The following is an 18545-nucleotide window of genomic DNA, read 5'->3' on the forward strand; positions in this document are numbered from 1 at the left end:
CCAATATGGTGGGCGCCACACTTGTGGCTCGTAATGAGTGTGCATACCTCGCCTGATACACTGGATGTTTCTGTGCCCATTTGTGCCTAGGTGTTTGGACAACACACTGGGGATATCCACACAGTTAAATTAACTCCAGGCATGATTAAAAAGTGTGCAGGAGATCCATGGGACCCTCTGATCACTTTATTTAAACCTGGTTTAGCACTGCTTTAGAGTTATGTGGTATGCAGGTTAAACCAAAGAAGTGTAAGAATGCTGGGGTGGGGAGTGGGGCCTCACATCGCTTCTATTGTGTTCCTAACACAGATGAGGCTGCACACAGGGAGATTAAAGTAACAGTGACCTCAGTCTTTAATAAGACACTCCAGAGTGAGGAACAGGCCTTAGGGGCCGGCTTATATATAGTGCTCCCAAGGGATGCTGGGAACCCTTGGGACTTCAGGGGATGAGCTCCCTGATGGCGGAACATGGGAGTGCATGCTTTACAGATACACAACATCATTCCCCCTCCGAAAGTCAAAGTGAAAACTATTTAAAGGTGAGGCGGTTGGGAGCATTTCTTTCCCTGATGGACCGCCTCGGTACAAATGTCTGTTCTGGTGTGTTGGCTGTGCCCTCGCTGGGCTGGCTTGTTGTTGGCCCTGCAGGGCTGCTAGGTGAGTCTGGCCTTGCTGGGCTGTTGGGTGTGATGGGTTTGATTTCCTGGTCCGGCGTGGTGCCGTTGATCCTTTGGGTGTGTGTTGTGGGCTCGAAAAGATGGTGTCTGCTGTGGGTTGTTCAGGGCAGTCTGTGAACCACAGCCTCGTTTGGTCCAGGTGCTTTCTGCAAATTTGTCCATAGTCTAGTTTGACTACAAACACCCTACTCCCTTCTTTAGCTTTCACGGTGCCCACGATTCACTTGGGACCATGTCCATAGTTTAGCACATACACAGGGTCATTCAGATCAATTTCCCGTGACACAGTGGCGCGACCATCGTTTACATTTTGTTGCTGCCGCCTGCTCTCTACCTGATCATGCAGGTTGGGGTGAACCAGCGAGAGTCTGGTTTTAAGTGTCCTTTTCATGAGTAGCTCAGCCGGGGGTACCCCTGTGAGCGAGTGGGGTCTCGTGCGGTAGCTGAGCAGTACTCGGGACAGGCGGGTTTGGAGTGAGCCTTCTGTGACTCGTTTAAGGCTCTGTTTGATGGTTTGTACTGCCAGCTCTGCCTGCCCATTGGAGGCTGGTTTAAACGGGGTCGAGGTGACATATTTGATCCCATTGCGGGTCATGAATTCTTTAAATTCAGCACTGGTGAAACATGGCCCGTTGTCACTGACCAGTATGTCAGGCAGGCCATGGGTGGCAAACATGGCCCTCAGGCTTTCAATGGTGGCGGTGGCGGTGCTTCCCGACATTATTTCACATTCAATCCATTTTGTAAAAACATCCACCACCACCACCAGGAACATTTTACCGAGAAACGGGCCCGCATAGTCGACATGGATCCTCGACCATGGTCTTGAGGGCCAGGACCACAAACTTAGTGCTGCCTCTCTGGGCGCGTTGCTCAACTGAGCACACATGCTGCATTGCCGTACACAGGGCTCTAAGTTAGAGTCGATACCGGGCCACCACATGTGAGATCTGGCAATTGCTTTCATCATTACTATACCCTGGCGTGTGAGATCCGAGATGAACGTCTCCCTGCCCTTTTTTGGTAGCACTACGCGGTTACCCCACAACAGGCAGTCTGCCTGAATGGACAGCTCGTCCTTACGCCGCTGGAATGGCTTGATTAGCTCTTGCATTTCAACGGTGATGCTGGCCCAGCTCCCATGCAGTACACAGTTTTTTACTCGGGATAGCAGAGGATCTTGGCTGGTCCAATCCTAATCTGGAGGGCCGTGACAGGTGATTTATAATTTTCAAACGCTTCCATGACCATCAACAAGTCTGCGGGCTGCGCCATCATCAACAAGTTTGTAGGCTGCGCCATTTCCACCCCCGTGGTGGGCAATGGTAGCCGACTGAGAGCATCCGCACAGTTCTCGGTGCCTGGCCTGTGGCGGATGGTATAGTTATACACTGATAGTGCGAGTGCCCACCTTTGTATGCAGGCTGAGGCATTAGTATTTATCCCCTTGTTTTCAGCGAACAGGGATGTGAAGGGCTTGTGATCGGTTTCCAGCTCAAATTTGAGGCCAAACATTTTCTTTACCCCGAACACACACGCTAATGCCTCTTTCTCAATCATGCTGCAGGCCCTCTCGGCCTTAGACAAGCTCCTGGAAGCATAGGCGACAGGTTGCAACTTCCCCGCAACGTTAGCTTGTTGTAATACACACACGACTCCGTACGACGACGCGTCACATGCTAGCACAAGTCTTTTACACGGGTTATACAATACAAGCAGCTTGTTGGAGCATAAAATGTTTCTGGCTTTCTCAAAAGCAATTACTTGTTTTTTTTCCCCATACCCAGTTCTCACTTTTGCGCAATAACACATGTAGGGGCTCTAAAAGGGTGCTTAACCCCAGTAGGAAGTTACCAAAATAGTTGAGGAGTCCCAGGAACGACCGCAGCTCCATGACGTTCTTTGGCCTGGGCGCATTCCTGATAGCCTCTGTCTTGGCGTCTGTGGGCCAAATGCCATCCGCCGTGATCTTTCTCCCCAAAAACTCCACTTCTGTTGCCATGAAGACGCATTTCGACCTCTTCAGCCACAGCCCTACGCGATCCAGTCGCTGGAGGAACTCCTCCAGGTTTTGTAGGTGCTCGGCGGTGTCCCGACCCATGACCAATATGTTGTCCTGAAAGACCACCATGTGTGGTACCGACTTGAGTAGGCTCTCCATGTTTCTCTGGAAGATCGCTGCAGCTGACCGAATTCCAAACGGGCATCTATTGTAGATGAACAGTCCCTTGTGCGTGTTGATGCAGGTGAGGCCCTTCGAAGACTCCTCCAGCTCCTGCGTCATGTAGGCCGAAGTCAGGTCGAGCTTGGTGAACGTCTTGCCTCCTGCCAGCGTCGCAAATAGGTCGTCTGCCTTAGGTAGCGGGTATTAGTCCTGTAGCGAGAAATGATTAATTGTTACTTTATAACGCCGCAAATCCTGACCGTGCCATCACTTTTGAGTACTGGAACAATCGGGCTGGCCCACTCGCTGAATTCCACTGGGGAGATGATGCCCTCGCGTTGCAGCCTGTCCAGCTCGATTTCCACTCTCTCCCTCATCATGTGAGGTACCGCTCGCGCCTTGTGGTGAATGGGTCGTGCCTCTGGGACCAAGTGGATCTGCACCTTCGCCCCAGAAAAGTTTCCAATGCATGGCTCAAAAAGGGAAGGAAATTTGTTGAGAACCTGGGTACATGAGGCCTCATCGACATGTGATAGCGCTCGGATGTCATCCCAGTTCCAGCAGATTTTGCCCAGCCAGCTCCTTCCAAGCAGTGTGGGGCCATTGCCCGAGACAATCTAGAGTGGCAGTTCATGCACCGTGCCCTCGTAGGTGACCTTGACCATGGCGCTGCCCAGGACAGTGATAAGCTCTTTGGTGTACATTCTCAGTTTCATGTGGATGGGGCTCAGGGCTGGTCTGAATGCCTTGTTGCACCACAGTCTCGCAAACATCTTTTTACTCATGATGGATTGGCTAGCGCCAGTGTCCAGTTCCATGGTTACTGGTAAGCCATTCAATTTTACGTTTAGCATTATAGGTGGACATTTTGTAGAAAATGTGTGCACCCTGTGTACTTCAGCATCTGTCTCCTCTCTCTGAGGCTCGAAATTGCTTTGATCCACCATGGGCCGATCTTCCTCGGCCACGTGGTGGTTAGCAGGTTTTGCAGAGCTTGCAGCTCGTTTGCAAGCTCATTGAAGGTGCCCCATTGTTCCACAGCTCTTGCAAACATACCCTTTGAAGCGGCATGAATAGGCTGAATGGAAGCCTCCACAACGCCAACAAGGTGTGAATTGCCTTGCATTCATCCTTTGTTGGGGACTCTGAGTCATCTGGGTCACCTGAGGTCTGCTGGCAGTTGCAGATTCGTGGGTTCTGCCTTGTACATTTCTGCTCGCAAACATACTTCCAGTTAATTTATGAACATTGCTAGCACTTGTGTGCTGAGAGATTTGTTTGGTGTTATCACTGGTGGACACCTGTGCTATCGCAATGGCCTTACTGAGGGTCGGTGTCTCTACAGTCAAAAGTTTCCGTAGGATGGTCTCGTGGCCAATGCCCAGTACAAAAAAGTCTCTGAGCATTTGCTCCAGGCAGCCATCAAACTCACATTGTCCTGCAAGTCGCCTTAACTCGGCGATGTAGCTCGCCATTTCCTGACCTTCAGATCGCTGACACGTGTAGAACCGATACCTCGCCATCAGCACACTCTCCCTCGGGTTAAGATGCTCCCGAACCAGTGTACACAGCTCCTCATACGACTTATCTGTGGGTTTCACCAGAGCCAGAAGATTCTTCATGAGGCTGTAGGTCGGTGCCCCGCAGACCATGAGGAGGATCGCTCTCCTTTTTGCAGTGCTTCCTTCTTCGAGCAGTTCGTTGGCTACAAAGTACTGGTCTAGCCGTTTGACATAGGCTTCCCAGTCCACACCCTCCGAGAACTTCTCCAGGATGGCCACAGTTTGCTGCATCTTTGCGTTGGATTCGTATTCTCATCGCCAGTTATTATGTTCCTAACACAGATGAGGCTGCACACAGGGAGGTTAAAGTAACAGTGACCTCAGTCTTTAATAAGACACTCCAGAGTGAGGAACAGGCCTTCGGCGCCGGCTTATATACAGTGCTCCCTTGGGACTTCAGGGGATAGAAACATAGAAACATAGAAAATAGGTGCAGGATTAGGCCATTCGGCCCTTCGAGCCTGCACCGCCATTCAATGAGTTCATGGCTGAACACGCAACTTCAGTACCCCATTCCTGCTTTCTCGCCATACCCTTGATCCCCCTAGTAGTAAGGACTACATCTAACTCCTTTTTGAATATATTTAGTGAATTGACCTCAACAACTTTCTGTGGTAGAGAATTCCACAGGTTCACCACTCTCTGGGTGAAGAAGTTTCCCCTCATCTCGGTCCTAAATGGCTTACCCCTTATCCTTAGACTGTGACCCCTGGTTCTGGACTTCCCCAACATTGGGAACATTTTTCCTGCATCTAACCTGTCTAAACCCGTCAGAATTTTAAACGTTTCTATGAGATCCCCTCTCATTCTTCTGAACTCCAATGAATACAAGCCCAGTTGTTCCAGTCTTTCTTGATATGTCAGTCCCGCCATCCCGGGAATCAGTCTGGTGAACCTTCGCTGCACTCCCTCAATAGCAAGAATGTCCTTCCTCAAGTTAGGAGACCAAAACTGTACACAATACTCCAGGGGTGGCCTCACAAAGGCCCTGTTTGGAGGCGGGCCAACTGTCAAAATGGCTCTGATTAACAGCGGGACGGGATCCCACTCTGCACCTGCCTCCATGTGAGTTTCTTAGCTGTCAGGTCTGCGTGCAGATTGCAGAGCCAACACCAAGTGGCAGGCCACTTCATTAAGGTACTTAGCAGGTAGTCTAGTGCTATTTAAGAGGATTAAAAGCAGACACTTACAATTGTATCAACTTTTTGATGGGTTTGCCGCCCCTCAGGGAACACAGCAGGTAAGTGGAGTCAGGTTCTCAGTGATTCTCTATTGCTTTGGCAAGTTGACAGCTACAGAGGTGGTATAAAAGCCACCATTTCACAGCTATTCACTTTCCAATGTCTGAAGATGATGCCTTCAGGATTTGGAAGAAGCTTTTGAGTTGTATGCAGGTTGGAAGTGGTTACAGTGAACTTTCTATTCACTGTCACCTCCTTGGAGCAACTTCCCTCACCACTGACAGATCACTTTTGTCATTTCAACCTTACCTGCCATCTATTCTAGCAGCATCAGTGCCCTTGACAAAATCTCACCTTGGCCCTCAAAATCCCACCACAATCAGCCCCAACACCAACATCACCAGGCACACCAGCATCACCAACAACAACACCAACCTTCTGCGCCAGCACCTAATACTGCATAGGACAGAGGGCATCAGCACCTGACCACATTGCTGCCTGGGAGGCCTGAGATGGCCTCACCATGGTCACATTGACTTCACTTGACATTGCACACTCTGATTGGCACCACCCCATACCAGCACCTTAAATCATCCCTGCAATGCCAACTCCATTCCTTTCACACTCATCACCATTGTGCAGGGTACACTTATGTCTGACCATTCACTCTAACCCTCTAAGCCACTTCCAAAGGTGCACATAAATCTATCCACGAACACAAAGTGTACAAAATAAAGATTTCAATGTTTAACAAAATATTAGCAGAAAGTCTACATGAACATTGGCTAAAACACTCAAGTTGGTATGATTGGACCAGGATGAGGGTGAGTGTGAGGGGTGGCTCGTAAGATGTGGAATGATAATGTAGATAAAGAGGGATTGGTGGAGTTACAAGGTTAGTTGGTGTAAGGATGTGCAAGAGTAGGGTAGGGAATGCAAAGTGATGGGGATGTGATGAGTGGCACAGCAGGATGAAGTTGAGTGTGGCTTTGCAGTAACGTTTCGTGATCTACTGAGATCATTGAAAGATTTGTGTCACTGCAGCCAGATCCTCTTGACAACATCCCTGCTTGTGCCCTCCTGTGCAATGTGCACCCAGACTGCATTGATGTCCTGGGGAGGTCTCTTCCATCCATTGGAAGGGAAGAGAACCTCCCTGTGTGCTGTGACTCCCTCCATAAGCATCTGGGGAAGCCTGGGTGCAGCCATGCACCATTGTGCAGTGCTTGTCAGTGTTTGTAGCAACTCAATGCTGCAGAACACTAACAGATGAAATGTCAAAAACAAGTTGGCCGTGGTCCCTTTAATTGGCTGGGAACCCTGCAGGGCAGGTTTAACAAAGCCCCACCAACAGAGGGCAGGCTGTAGCTGGGACCACATTCCCCACACGCCACCGATGCTGACCGCACCCAACTCACGCCCATTGGCGAAATCGCGACCCTTGTGTGGTATAACAGTCTGTTTCACTTTCCACAAACTCCGTTCCCTAGCCACCGACTTCATCTCTCTCCATGATCACTGTCTGAGGCTGAACCAGACCGTTCGCATACTTGGCATCCTATTCAACCCTGAGATGTGCTTCCAACCTTATATCCACTCCATCACCAAGACTGCCTACTTCTAGCTCCAGAACATCCACCGTCTTCACGGCTGCCTCAGCTCATCTGCTGCTAAAACCCGTATCCATACCTTTGTTACTCCAGACTTGACTATTCCAATGCACTCCCGGTTGGACTCCCATCTTCCACCTTCCATATACCTGAACTGATCCAAAACTCTGCTGCCTGTATCCTAATTTGCACTAAGCTCCGATCACCCATCACCTTGTGCTTGCTTACCTACATTGGCTCCTGGTCTGGTAACTCCTCGATTTAAAAATTCTGAGCCTTGTTTTCAATTCCCTCCATGGTCTCGCCTCTCCCTATCTCTGTAACCTCCTCCAACCCTACAAACCTCTGAGATCTCTGCACTCCTCTAATTCTGGTCTTTTGCGCATCCCTGATATTAATCACTAAACCATTGGCGGCCATGCTGGGCTGGGGCCTGGGCCCTAAGCTCATGGAATTACCTCCCTAAGGGCTAGAAATTTGCTGATATTGCGACTGAGTTTTTGCTGATATTTCATCATATTTGGCAAACAACCGGTCAGCAGGAACTTCGGGCACCTTTTTGTGATGGCATTTTCCATGTACCGCCGGGGAGAGAAGGACCACCGTGCAAGACCCGAAATAGCGTTTTCGCCCGAAATTTGGCTCTCTCAACACCCATATTCTGCGCCCAGGATACCGACAGGGAAAACCCTGTCGGTGCAGCCCTGCCAGCAGCGGTAAGTTAAAGTTTTTATTTTTGAATTCTTTTTCAGCGATTTAGTAGGTAAGGGTTTTGTGAATGTTTTATTAATGTTTCTGTTTTTCAAATTTTTTGTGGGTGTTTCTCCCCCCTCCCAAGGCCTCTCTCATAGTGCTATCGGCCTCGGACTAAAGTTGCCGAATTTCACGGTTTGTGAATCCTTGTGCAACGCCAATTTTTACCGCTGCGCAAATTAAAGGCTGAACATCTGGCCTACTAACGGTAGAGAAGTGAAATGGTCATTTTGGCAAAAAAAAAACGTTTTCACTGAAAACCAAATTTCTTCGCTCAAATCCTTTAAGCTGCTCCTTTATACCTACCTCTGTGACCAAGTCACCTGTCCTAATAGGCTTGGTTGGGGGCAGCATTGGGAGGGTCAGTGGCCCACTGAAGTTCAGGGTGGGAGGACGAGGGGGCTCACAGCCATGGTACTCACCACGTGTTGGAGGAGGAGAAGAGGCCAGGTCACCAGTGGGGAAGGAGAGCTCCAGTTGTTGCTACAGGAGGAGGGGAGGCCAGCTGCTGTCGTAGGAGAGGAGGACCTGGTCACCATTGAGGAGGTCGCCTGTTACCGCAGGAGGTCCAGCCTTCATCATGGAGGCCCAGACTCTGTCATGGAGGAAAGGCCCATCTGCCGTCGCTGGAGTGTTCCGATCAACTCTGGAGCGGTTGGGGGGGGGCGGGGGGTGGAGATCCGATAGCCAGGTCTAGGTCGCCGCCTCCGGAGGTACAGTCACTGCAGGAGGCCCAGTCACCATCGCCGATGGGTGATATGGTGGGAAGCCTGAGGTCGGCCCGAATGGCTCAAACTCATGGGACTCACAAGGATGGGACTAGGGTAAGGGTTTCCGTGTTTAGGACCCCTTATTAGGGTCTATTAGGGTCTATTAAGCTAGGAGAAGTTTAGACAGCGGGAGGGGGGAAGTTGGGGGTGGAAAGTTGCCGATAGCAGAAGGTGAGAATTGTTTAACAGGGGAGCTCCCTAGGGAGCTGCCACACCAGCGGCCATCTCTACTGAGGTTTTCAAACATTGATTTTTGATGGTGTCCTCCTCCGTTTCGGATGCCCCCAAAAGTTCGTCACCATCCTCTGCCTGCTCCACGACGACATGTAGGCCGTGATCCTTACCAACAGATCCATTACAGACCCAATCCACGTCCGGACCGGGGTCAAACGGTGCTGCATCATCCCCCAACCCTCTTCTCAATCTTCCTTGCCACCATGCTCCAGCTCACAGCCAACCAGCTCCCCGCTGGAGTGGACCTAAACTACAGAACCAATGGGAACCTGTTCACCATCTCCAGGTCCAATACCACCCCAACCTCTGTCATCGAGCTACAGTACGTGGACGACGCCTGTGTACGAAAGCATGGCCTTACGTTAAACATCCGTAAGACAAAGTCCTCCACCAGCCTGTCCTTGCCGCACAGCACTGCCCCCAGTCATCAAGATCCACAGCGTGGCCCTGGACAACGTGGACCACTTCGCATATCTCGGGAGCCTCCTTTCAACAAGAGCAGGGATTGACAACGAGATCCAACGCCTCCAGTGCGCCAGTGCAGCCTTCAGCCGCCTAAGGAAAAGAATGTTTGAAGACCACGCCCTCATAACTGTCACCAAGCTCATGGTCTACAGGACTGTAGTAATACCCGCCCTCCTGTAAGGCTCAGAGACATGGACCGTGTACAGTAGACACCTCAAGTCGCTGGAGAAATACCACCAACGCTGTCTCTGCAAGATCCTATAAATCCCCTGGGATTACAGGCGCACCAATATTAGCGTCCTCGTCCAGGCCAACATTCCCAGCTTTGAAGCACTGACCACACTTGATCAGCTCCGTTGGGCAGGCCACATAGTTCGCATGCCAGATACGAGACTCCCAAAGCAAGTGCTCTACTCGGAACTCCTTCACGGCAAACGAGCCAAAGGTGGACAGTGGAAACGTTATAAGGACACCCTCAAAGCCTCCCTGATAAAGTGCGACAACCCCACTGACACCTGGGAGTCCCTGGCCAAAGACCGAGCCTAAGTGGAGGAAGTGCATCCGGGAGGGCGCTGAGCACCTCGAGTCTCATCGCTGAGAGCATGCAAAAATTAAGCACAGGCAGCAGAAAGAGCGTGCGGCAAACCAGTCCCACCCATCTCTTCCCTCAACGACTATCTGTCCCACCTGTGACAGAGTCTGTGGCTCTCGAATTGGACTGTTCAACCACCAAAGAACTCACTTTATGAGTGGAAACACGTCTTCCTCGATTCTGAGGGACTGCCTATGATGATGATGTCCTAATATCACTTTGTGTGGCTCGGTGTCAAATTTTGTTTGATAACGTTCGTGTGATGCGCCTTGGAACATCTCACGACATAGAAACATAGATACATAGAAAATAGGTGCAGGAGTAGGCCATTCGGCCCTTCGAGCCTGTACCACCATTCAATAAGATCATGGCTGATCATTCCTTCAGTACCCCTTTCCTGCTTTCTCTCCATACCCCTTGACCCTCTTAGCCGTAAGGGCCATATCTCACTCCCTCATGAATATATCCAATGAACTGGCATCAACAACTCTCTGCGGTAGGGAATTCCACAGGTTAACAACTCTCTGAGTGAAGAAGTTTCTCCTCATCTCAATCCTAAATGGCCTACCCCTTATCCTAAGATTATGTCCCCTGGTTCTGGACTTCCCCAACATCAGGAACATTCTTCCCGCATCTAACCTGTCCAGTCCCGTCAGAATCTTATACGTTTCTATGAGATCCCCTCTCATCCTTCTAAACTCCATTGAATAAAGGCCCAGTTGATCCAGTCTCTCCTCATATGACAGCCCAGCCATCCCTGGAATCAGTCAGGTGAACCTTCGTTGCACTCCCTCAATAGCAAAAACGTCCTTCCTCAGATTAGGAGACCAAAACTGAACACAATATTCCAGGTGAGGCCTCACTAAGGCCCTGTACAACTGCAGTAAGACTTCCCTGCTCCTATACTCAAATCCCCTAGCTATGAAGGCCAACATACCATTTGCCTTCTTTACCGCCTGCTGTACCTGCATGCCCACTTTCAGTGATTGATGAACCATGACACCCAGGTCTCGTTACACCTCCCCTTTTCCTAATCTGCCGCCATCCAGATAATATTCTGCCTTCGTGTTTTTGCCCCCAAAATGGATAACCTCACATTTATCCACATTATACTGCATCTATATCAAAGGTGCTATATAAATGCAAGTCGTTGGCATTAAACAAAGTACACAATAGGAAACAATGCAGAGTTTACACCAACATTCAAGACTTCAATTGCTCGGTCATTGTGCATCCAATTATTGCAAGTTTTGTTCATGTATAGCGCCATATTACTTTATCTATCATGCAAATCATTAATCAAGTTATAGGCAATGTGTAAGTAACTGGTAAAGCACCTTTTTTTACCTGAATTATTAGTTCTAGTTCCAAGGAATTGACACACATGTGCTTTTCCAGAAACTCCAGTTTCTGGATGATAATTGCGGTCCTTTGAGAGCTTTCTGCAGGCTGTTCAAGCGCTTTAAACACAGTGGCGCCGATAATCAAATAAAGCACCACCACCAGAAAAACAGCTGAGGCGGTCTTCCATTTCATAACAGTTGGGTTCAGGTCGCTGTTTTCTCCTGGAGTTAAAACCGTCGGTTTTGTAGAAAAGGACAGCCTTGGTTTAGCATTCTGAGTTGCTGATTTGGGGTCTAGTAAGTCTGGCGCTGCCACTGGGCAAAAACAAACATATAAATAAATGCATTGGATTCCTTTCACTGTCAACCAAATTAAAAAGGGGTTTACTGGTTCACTATCTTTAAAGCAATAAAATCAATTTACATCATGGATGGTAAGTTAAAAAATATATACAAAATATCTGCAAAACGATAACGAACAAACGTCACAATTCATATGTGAGTAAATCAGCTTGAAACATATTGAACAGATCAGGACTAATGAATGTGGGGTACATCTATGGAACCATACATTATCACCAGCGATGTACTTTGTCTCACACTTGTTTAAGGAGTGGTTTAAAAAAAATAAGCCTATTTTTTGGTATTTATTCTTCACAATGTAGATCGCACGCAAGTCTTTTCAAGTTCCTGCCCTAGTAAAAACAATATTTAAATTAAAATGCTTGAATATAAACCGTGTTTTAATGTGCTCACTAAATTAAGTTATTAATTTTACTGTTAGCAAAACGCAAGGTGCCGTACATTTTATAAGACATTTATGAAAAATGCATCTCAATAGGAATTCTGAATAAATTACGCTAAGTGCTCATTTTCAGAACCTCCGTTAGGTAGTGTTCATTTAAAAGATCGTCAACATTTACAGAGCACTCAACTATGAACACAACCATCTTCTGAAAAATATCTTTCACATCTAGCTAGTAGATTTTCTGTAAAGCCGACCTAAGTATAGCCTAATAAAATATGCATCTCTACAAAATCTTGCTCAGCATTAATTCCACAATGACAATCGCAACACACGCTTTTAAAATGCATTTAACAAACTGAAGTGCTGTTCACGGAGGCGGCGGGTACTTACTTCTTGTACGAATAATTCACCCTATTTTCTTATATCAGCAATCTTTTTTGTTCATTTTCAATAGGAGAGTCGGGCATTTCGGAGTGGATGTTGTTGCCACATGGCTCATACGTGTTCATCCCAATCCAAACGCATGGGGCTCTCTCTCTCTCTCTGAAGGACTGACATGCACACACACATACACTCACACCTCGCTTCATTTAAAGGATCCACATCCATTAAAATCATTCTCCCATATCCAGAAGACCGCCCCTGCTTTCCACGGCGCGATTATTCCAAAAGTAAATTGTGCAATGCTGGTTATTATTGGAATGGGAAATACCCGGCGAAGAAAGCAATTAGTTATATTGACAAGCAATACACGGAATTAGCTTTTGGACTTTCCGAAAACCTATTGCTAAAACTATCATTGTTATTTTAACAAGCTAATCCACATTTTCCTTGCATAACATATCTACCTACTTGTATGCATGACCATTAACATGTTAATATTCTACTGTATCTATCATTGGCCGGTTTCTGTGTTCACTAACAATCTCAATGAACATGTGTATGGAGTGCAACTGGCGATAAATCCATTTATGTTAATTGGGTACATATATATCTCCAAATATTTAGACATTATAGATAAACTGGCATAGTAAATAAGTTTCGTTAAGTGCTAACACATATCTCTTATTAAAATGAAGGCAAATGAATGATTGGCAGTAAGAGCAGCAGTTTGCGAATTAACACGAGAAGAGTTCAATAAGAATGTAAACATGCTCTCCAGTTTACAACTTTACAAGAAACCCAGTTCCGAAAAGCGCGCTTCTATTTTTAGAGCCTCTTGTACCCCACTACTATATAAGTGGAGAAGCCACATCTGGATTTTCTGTTCTCAGGGTGGTCATTGTTCTGCTCAATTAGGACCGATTGCATGTAACAAGGAGCTTTTGCTCAAAAATCTGTCAGGGTCATAAGCAGTCAATAGCTGTGGTTGATCATAAACATAAAACACCAGAAGAAAAATAAACCTTTCCAGTTGTAACTTCTCAAGAGTTGGTATTTCCGTTCTCAATATAGTTTAAAAAAACATTTGTCATAATAAGTACATAGATATGTTCACTTTGATAACAATCGGTTGAAACAAACTCCAGAGATCTTTGAAGGTTGCAGGTCGCTGATTTAGAAAAAAAAGATCGTTTCAGAAAAGGTATCAAGGATTGTTTTCAAACAGTTGCCAATTTTACAGATAACCTTTCATCAACTAAAAAATGCACCTGGAGAATAAGTCTTAGTTGTAATATCTCTAATTTGACTTACTATATAACTAATGTAAAAGTAGATTCGCTAATAATGCTAGTTAAGAAACGTAGTGGTGAATCTCATAAAGATTAGCTGGTCTGCAATTTTCTAATTTTTTTAAAGGTTATCTTTCTACTGGTGATCAATTTCAACTAGCTTTTAATAACAGCCACAGTCTTGGAATCATAGAAATTATTACACAAAATGAGGCTGTTTCTCTACCAGTCTTTAACTAAAGCTCTAGACCCATTTCTCCGCACTTTCCAAAATCCATTTATTCTTCCTATTCACAGATTTATTTGGGTTAAATTATGTTATACTCTCTACATCAATAGCCACATGTAGTAAAGCATTCCATGTCCGAATAACCCTCTGTGTGAAAACAATGGAGGTGATTTTAACTTTGGGCGATGGTGTAAATGGGAGATATCGAATTGGCCACCCGTTTTCTACCATAGAATCATAGAATCATAGAACTTTATGACACAGAAGGAGGCCGTTCGACCCATTGTGTCTGTGCCGGCCATCATAGAGCTATGCAACCTAATCCCAATTTCCAGCAGGTTATGGCACTTCAAATGCAAATCCAAGTACTTGTTAAATGTGATGAGCGTTTCTGCCTCTACCACCCTTTCTGGCAGTGAGTTCCAGACCCACACCACCCTCTGGGTGCAAAAAGGTCTTCTCAACTCCCCTTTGATCCTTCTACAAATTACTTTAAATCTATGCCCCCTGGTTATTGACCTCTTTGCTGGGGGAAATAGGTCCTTCCTAGCCACTCTATCCAGGCCCCTCATAATTTTATACACCTCAATCAAATTTCCCCTCAGCCTCCTCTGAACCAAAAAAAACAACACCCGCCTATCCAATCTTTTCTCATAGCTAAAATTCTCCAGTCCAGGCAACATCCTCGTAAATCTCCTCTGTATCCTCTACTGCAATCACATATTTGCTGTAATATGGTGACCAGAACTGTACACAATACTCTAGCTGTGGCCTAATTAGTGTTTTATACAGTTCAAGCATAACCTCCCTGCTCTTATATTCTATGACTCAACTAATAAAGGAAAGTATCCTGTATGCCTTCTTAACCACTTTAGCTACCTATCCTGCTACCTTCAGGGATGTGTTGACATGCACTTCAAGGTCCCGCTGTTCCTCTATACTTCACATTAACCTACCATTTTTTGTGTATTCCCTTGCCTTGTTAGCCCTCTCAAAACCTTTCAGAATTTTGAAAACCTCCATCAGATTCTTCCTTTATCGTTCACTGTTTGTGAACCATCCCCAATTTTTAAGCTTTTCTTTATAACTATAACCTTTCATTCTTGGTCTCAATCTAATGAGTCTTCACAGTATCCTCATCATAACTCTAATTTTCTTTCTGTAATGGGGTGTCCAGAAATGCATGTAATACTCTAACAATGGCCAGTGCAAGGTCTTATACAAATTCAACACCACTTTCTTGCTTTTATATTCAATGTCCCCTCCATGAAACCCAGAATATATTTATATTTTACGGCCTTTTTTACTTGCATTCCCAAAGTTAACATTTATGTATCTGCAATCTTAGATTGTTCTGTTCTCCCACTCAGTCAATAATCTTACCATTAGGTTATCCTGTATTTCACAGTTCTTCTTTCTTTAACGCACAACTTCACATTGAATTGTATCTGCTACCTATCTTCCCACCCTATTAGCCTGTCCATGTCCTCCTGGACTTTTCCTCACATATGATGGAATTTTATATTGAGTTTGAAAGTGATTTTGTTAAATCCAAAACTAGGGTCTTAAATTGAAAAAAAGCAAACTACGTAGGTATGAGGGGTGAGTTGGCTAAGGTAGATTAAGAAACTACATTAAAAGGTATGATGGTAGACAAGCAATGGCTCGCATCTAAAGAATTAATAAATAATTTACAACAAATATATATTCTTTTAAGACACAAAAACCCCATAGGAAAGTGGTCTAACGGTGACTAACAAGAGAAGTTAAAGATAGTATTATATTAAAGAAAGAGGTTATAATGTTGGCAAAAAGTGTAGTAAGCCTGGGGATAGAAACATAGAAACACAGAAAATAGGTGCAGGAGTAGGCCATTCAGCCCTTCGAGCCTGCACCACCATTCAATAAGATCATGGCTGATCATTCCTTCAGTACCCCTTTCCTGCTTTCTCTCCATACCCCTTGATCCCCTTAACCATAAGGGCCATATCTAACTCCCTCTTGAATATATCCAGTGAACTGGCATCAACAACTCTCTGCGGCAGGGAATTCCACAGGTTAACAACGCTCTGAGTGAAGAAGTTTCTCCTCATCTCAGTCTTAAATGGCCTATCCCTTATCCTAAGACTATGTCCCCTGGTTCTGGACTTCCCCAACATCGGGAACATTCTTCCCGCATCTATCCTGTCCAGTCCCGTCAGAATCTTATATGTTTCTATGAGATCCCCTCTCATTCTTCTGAACTCCAGTGAATAAAGGCCCAGTTGATCCACTCTCTCCTCATATGACAGCCCAGCCATCCCTGGAATCAATCTGGTGAACCTTCGCTGCATTCTTTCAATAGCAAGAACGTCCTTCCTCAGTCTAGGAGACCAAAACTGAACACAATATTCCAGGTGAGGCCTCACTAAGGCCCTGTACAGCTGCATTAAGACCTCCCTGCTTCTATATTCAAATCCCCTAGCTATGAAGGCCAACATACCATTTGCCTTCTTTACTGCCTGCTGTACCTGCGTGCCCACTTTCAGTGACTGATAAACCATGACACCCAGGTCTCATTGCACCTCCCCTTTTCCTAATCTGCCGCCATTTAGATAATATCCTGCCTTCGTGTTTTTGCCCCCAAAATGGATAACCTCCCATTTATCCACATTATACTGCATCTGCCATGCATTTGTCCACTCACCTAACCTGTCCAAGTCACCCTGCAGCCTCTTAGTGTCCTCCTCACAGCTCACACCACCACCCAGTTTAGTGTCATCCGCAAACTTGGAGATATTACACTCAATTCCTTCATCTAAATCGTTAATGTGCATTGTAAAGAGCTGGGGTCCCAGCACTGAGCCCTGCGGCACTCCACTAGTCACTGCCTGCTATTCTGAAAAGGACCCGATTATCCCGACTCTCTGCTTCCTGTCTGCCAACCAGTTCCCTAACCACGTCAGTATATTACCCCCAATACCGTGTGCTTTGATTTTGCACACCAATCTCTTGTGCGGGACCTTGTCAAAAGCCTTTTGAAAGTCCAAATACACCACATCTACTCGTTCTCCCTTGTCCACTCTGTTAGTTACATCCTCAAAAAATTCCAGAAGATTCGTCAAACATGATTTCCCTTTCATAAATCCATGCTGACTTGGTCTGATTCTGTCACTGCTATTTCATCCTTAATGCTTGATGTCTGGCTAACCGGTCTATAATTACCTGTTTTCTCTCTCCCTCCTTTTTTAAAAAGTGGTGTTACATTAGCTACCCTCCAGTCCATAGGAACTGATCCAGAGTCGATAGACTGTTGGAAAATGATCACCAATGCATCCACTATTTCTAGTGCCACTTCCTTGAGTACTCTGGGATGCAGACTATCAGGTCCCGGGGATTTATCAGACTTCAATCCCATTAATTTCCCTAACACAATTTCCCGCCTAATAAGGATATCCTTCAGTTCCCGCTTCTAACTAGACCCACAGTCCCCTAGTACCTTCAGAAGGTTATTTGTATCTTCCTTCGTGAAGACAGAACTGAAGTATTGGTTCAATTGATCTGCCATTTCTTTGTTCCCCATTATAAATTCACCTGAATCCGACTGCAAGGGACCTACATTTGTCTTTATTAATCTTTTTCTCTTCACATATTTATCGAAGCTTTTGCAATCAGTTTTTATATTCGCTGCAAGCTTCCTCTCATACTCTATTTTCCCCCTCCTAATTAAACCCTTAGTCCTCCTCTGTTGAATTCTAAATTTTTCCTAGTCCTCAGGTTTGTTGCTTTTTCTTGCCAATTTATATGCCTCTTCCTTGGCTTTAACACTATCCTTAATTTCCTTTGTTAGCCATGGTTGAGCCACCTTCCCAGTTTTATTTTTACTCCAGACAGGGATGAACAATTGCTGAATTTCATCCATGTGATCTTTAAATGTTTGCCACTGCTTATCCACCGTCAACCCTTTGAGTATCCTTTGCCAGTCTATTCTAGCCAATTCACGCCTCATACCGTCGAAGTTACCTTTTCTTAAGTTCAGGACCCTAGTTTCCGAATTAACTTTGTCACTCTCCATCTTAATAAGGAATTCTACCATATTATGGTCACTTTTCGCCAAGGAGCCTCGCACAACAAGATTGCTAATTAGTTCCTTCTCATTACACATCACCCAGTCTAGGATGGCCAGCTCCCTGGTTGGTTCCTCGACATATTGGTCTGGAAAAGCATCCTTAATACACTCCAGGAAATCCTCCTCCACCGCATTGCTACCAGTTAGGTTAGCCCAATCAATATGTAGATTAAAGTCGCCCATGATTACTGATGTACCTTTTTGCACACATCCCTTATTTCTTGTTTGGTGCTGTCCCCAACCTCACTACTACTATTTGTTGGTCTATACACAACTCCCACTCACGTTTTCTGCCCTTTAGAATTCCGCTGCTCCACCCATACCAATTCCACATCATCCAGGCCAATGTCCTTCCTTACAATTGCATTGTTTTCTTCTTTAACCGGCAACGCCACCCTGCCTCCTTTTCCTTTCTGTCTATCCTTCCTCAATGC

The 18545-nt window shown here is 46.0% G+C and overlaps 1 protein-coding gene across 2 annotated transcripts in view; it reads right to left on the minus strand.

The window, feature by feature from the left end:
• The window catches only part of LOC139272632 (potassium channel subfamily K member 2-like), a 246975-nt gene extending 235309 nt beyond the window's left edge, over positions 1 to 11666 (minus strand). For both annotated transcript variants that reach the window (XM_070888710.1, XM_070888709.1), the window contains exon 1: positions 11358 to 11666. In XM_070888710.1, the coding sequence (XP_070744811.1) occupies positions 11358 to 11546 (189 nt within the window). In that variant the 5' untranslated portion in view covers positions 11547 to 11666. The remainder of the gene's footprint in view (positions 1 to 11357) is intronic.
• Positions 11667 to 18545: the final 6879 nt, after the last annotated feature.

Source organism: Pristiophorus japonicus, chromosome 9 (genome assembly GCF_044704955.1).
Source record: "Pristiophorus japonicus isolate sPriJap1 chromosome 9, sPriJap1.hap1, whole genome shotgun sequence".
NCBI lineage: Eukaryota > Metazoa > Chordata > Chondrichthyes > Pristiophoridae > Pristiophorus > Pristiophorus japonicus.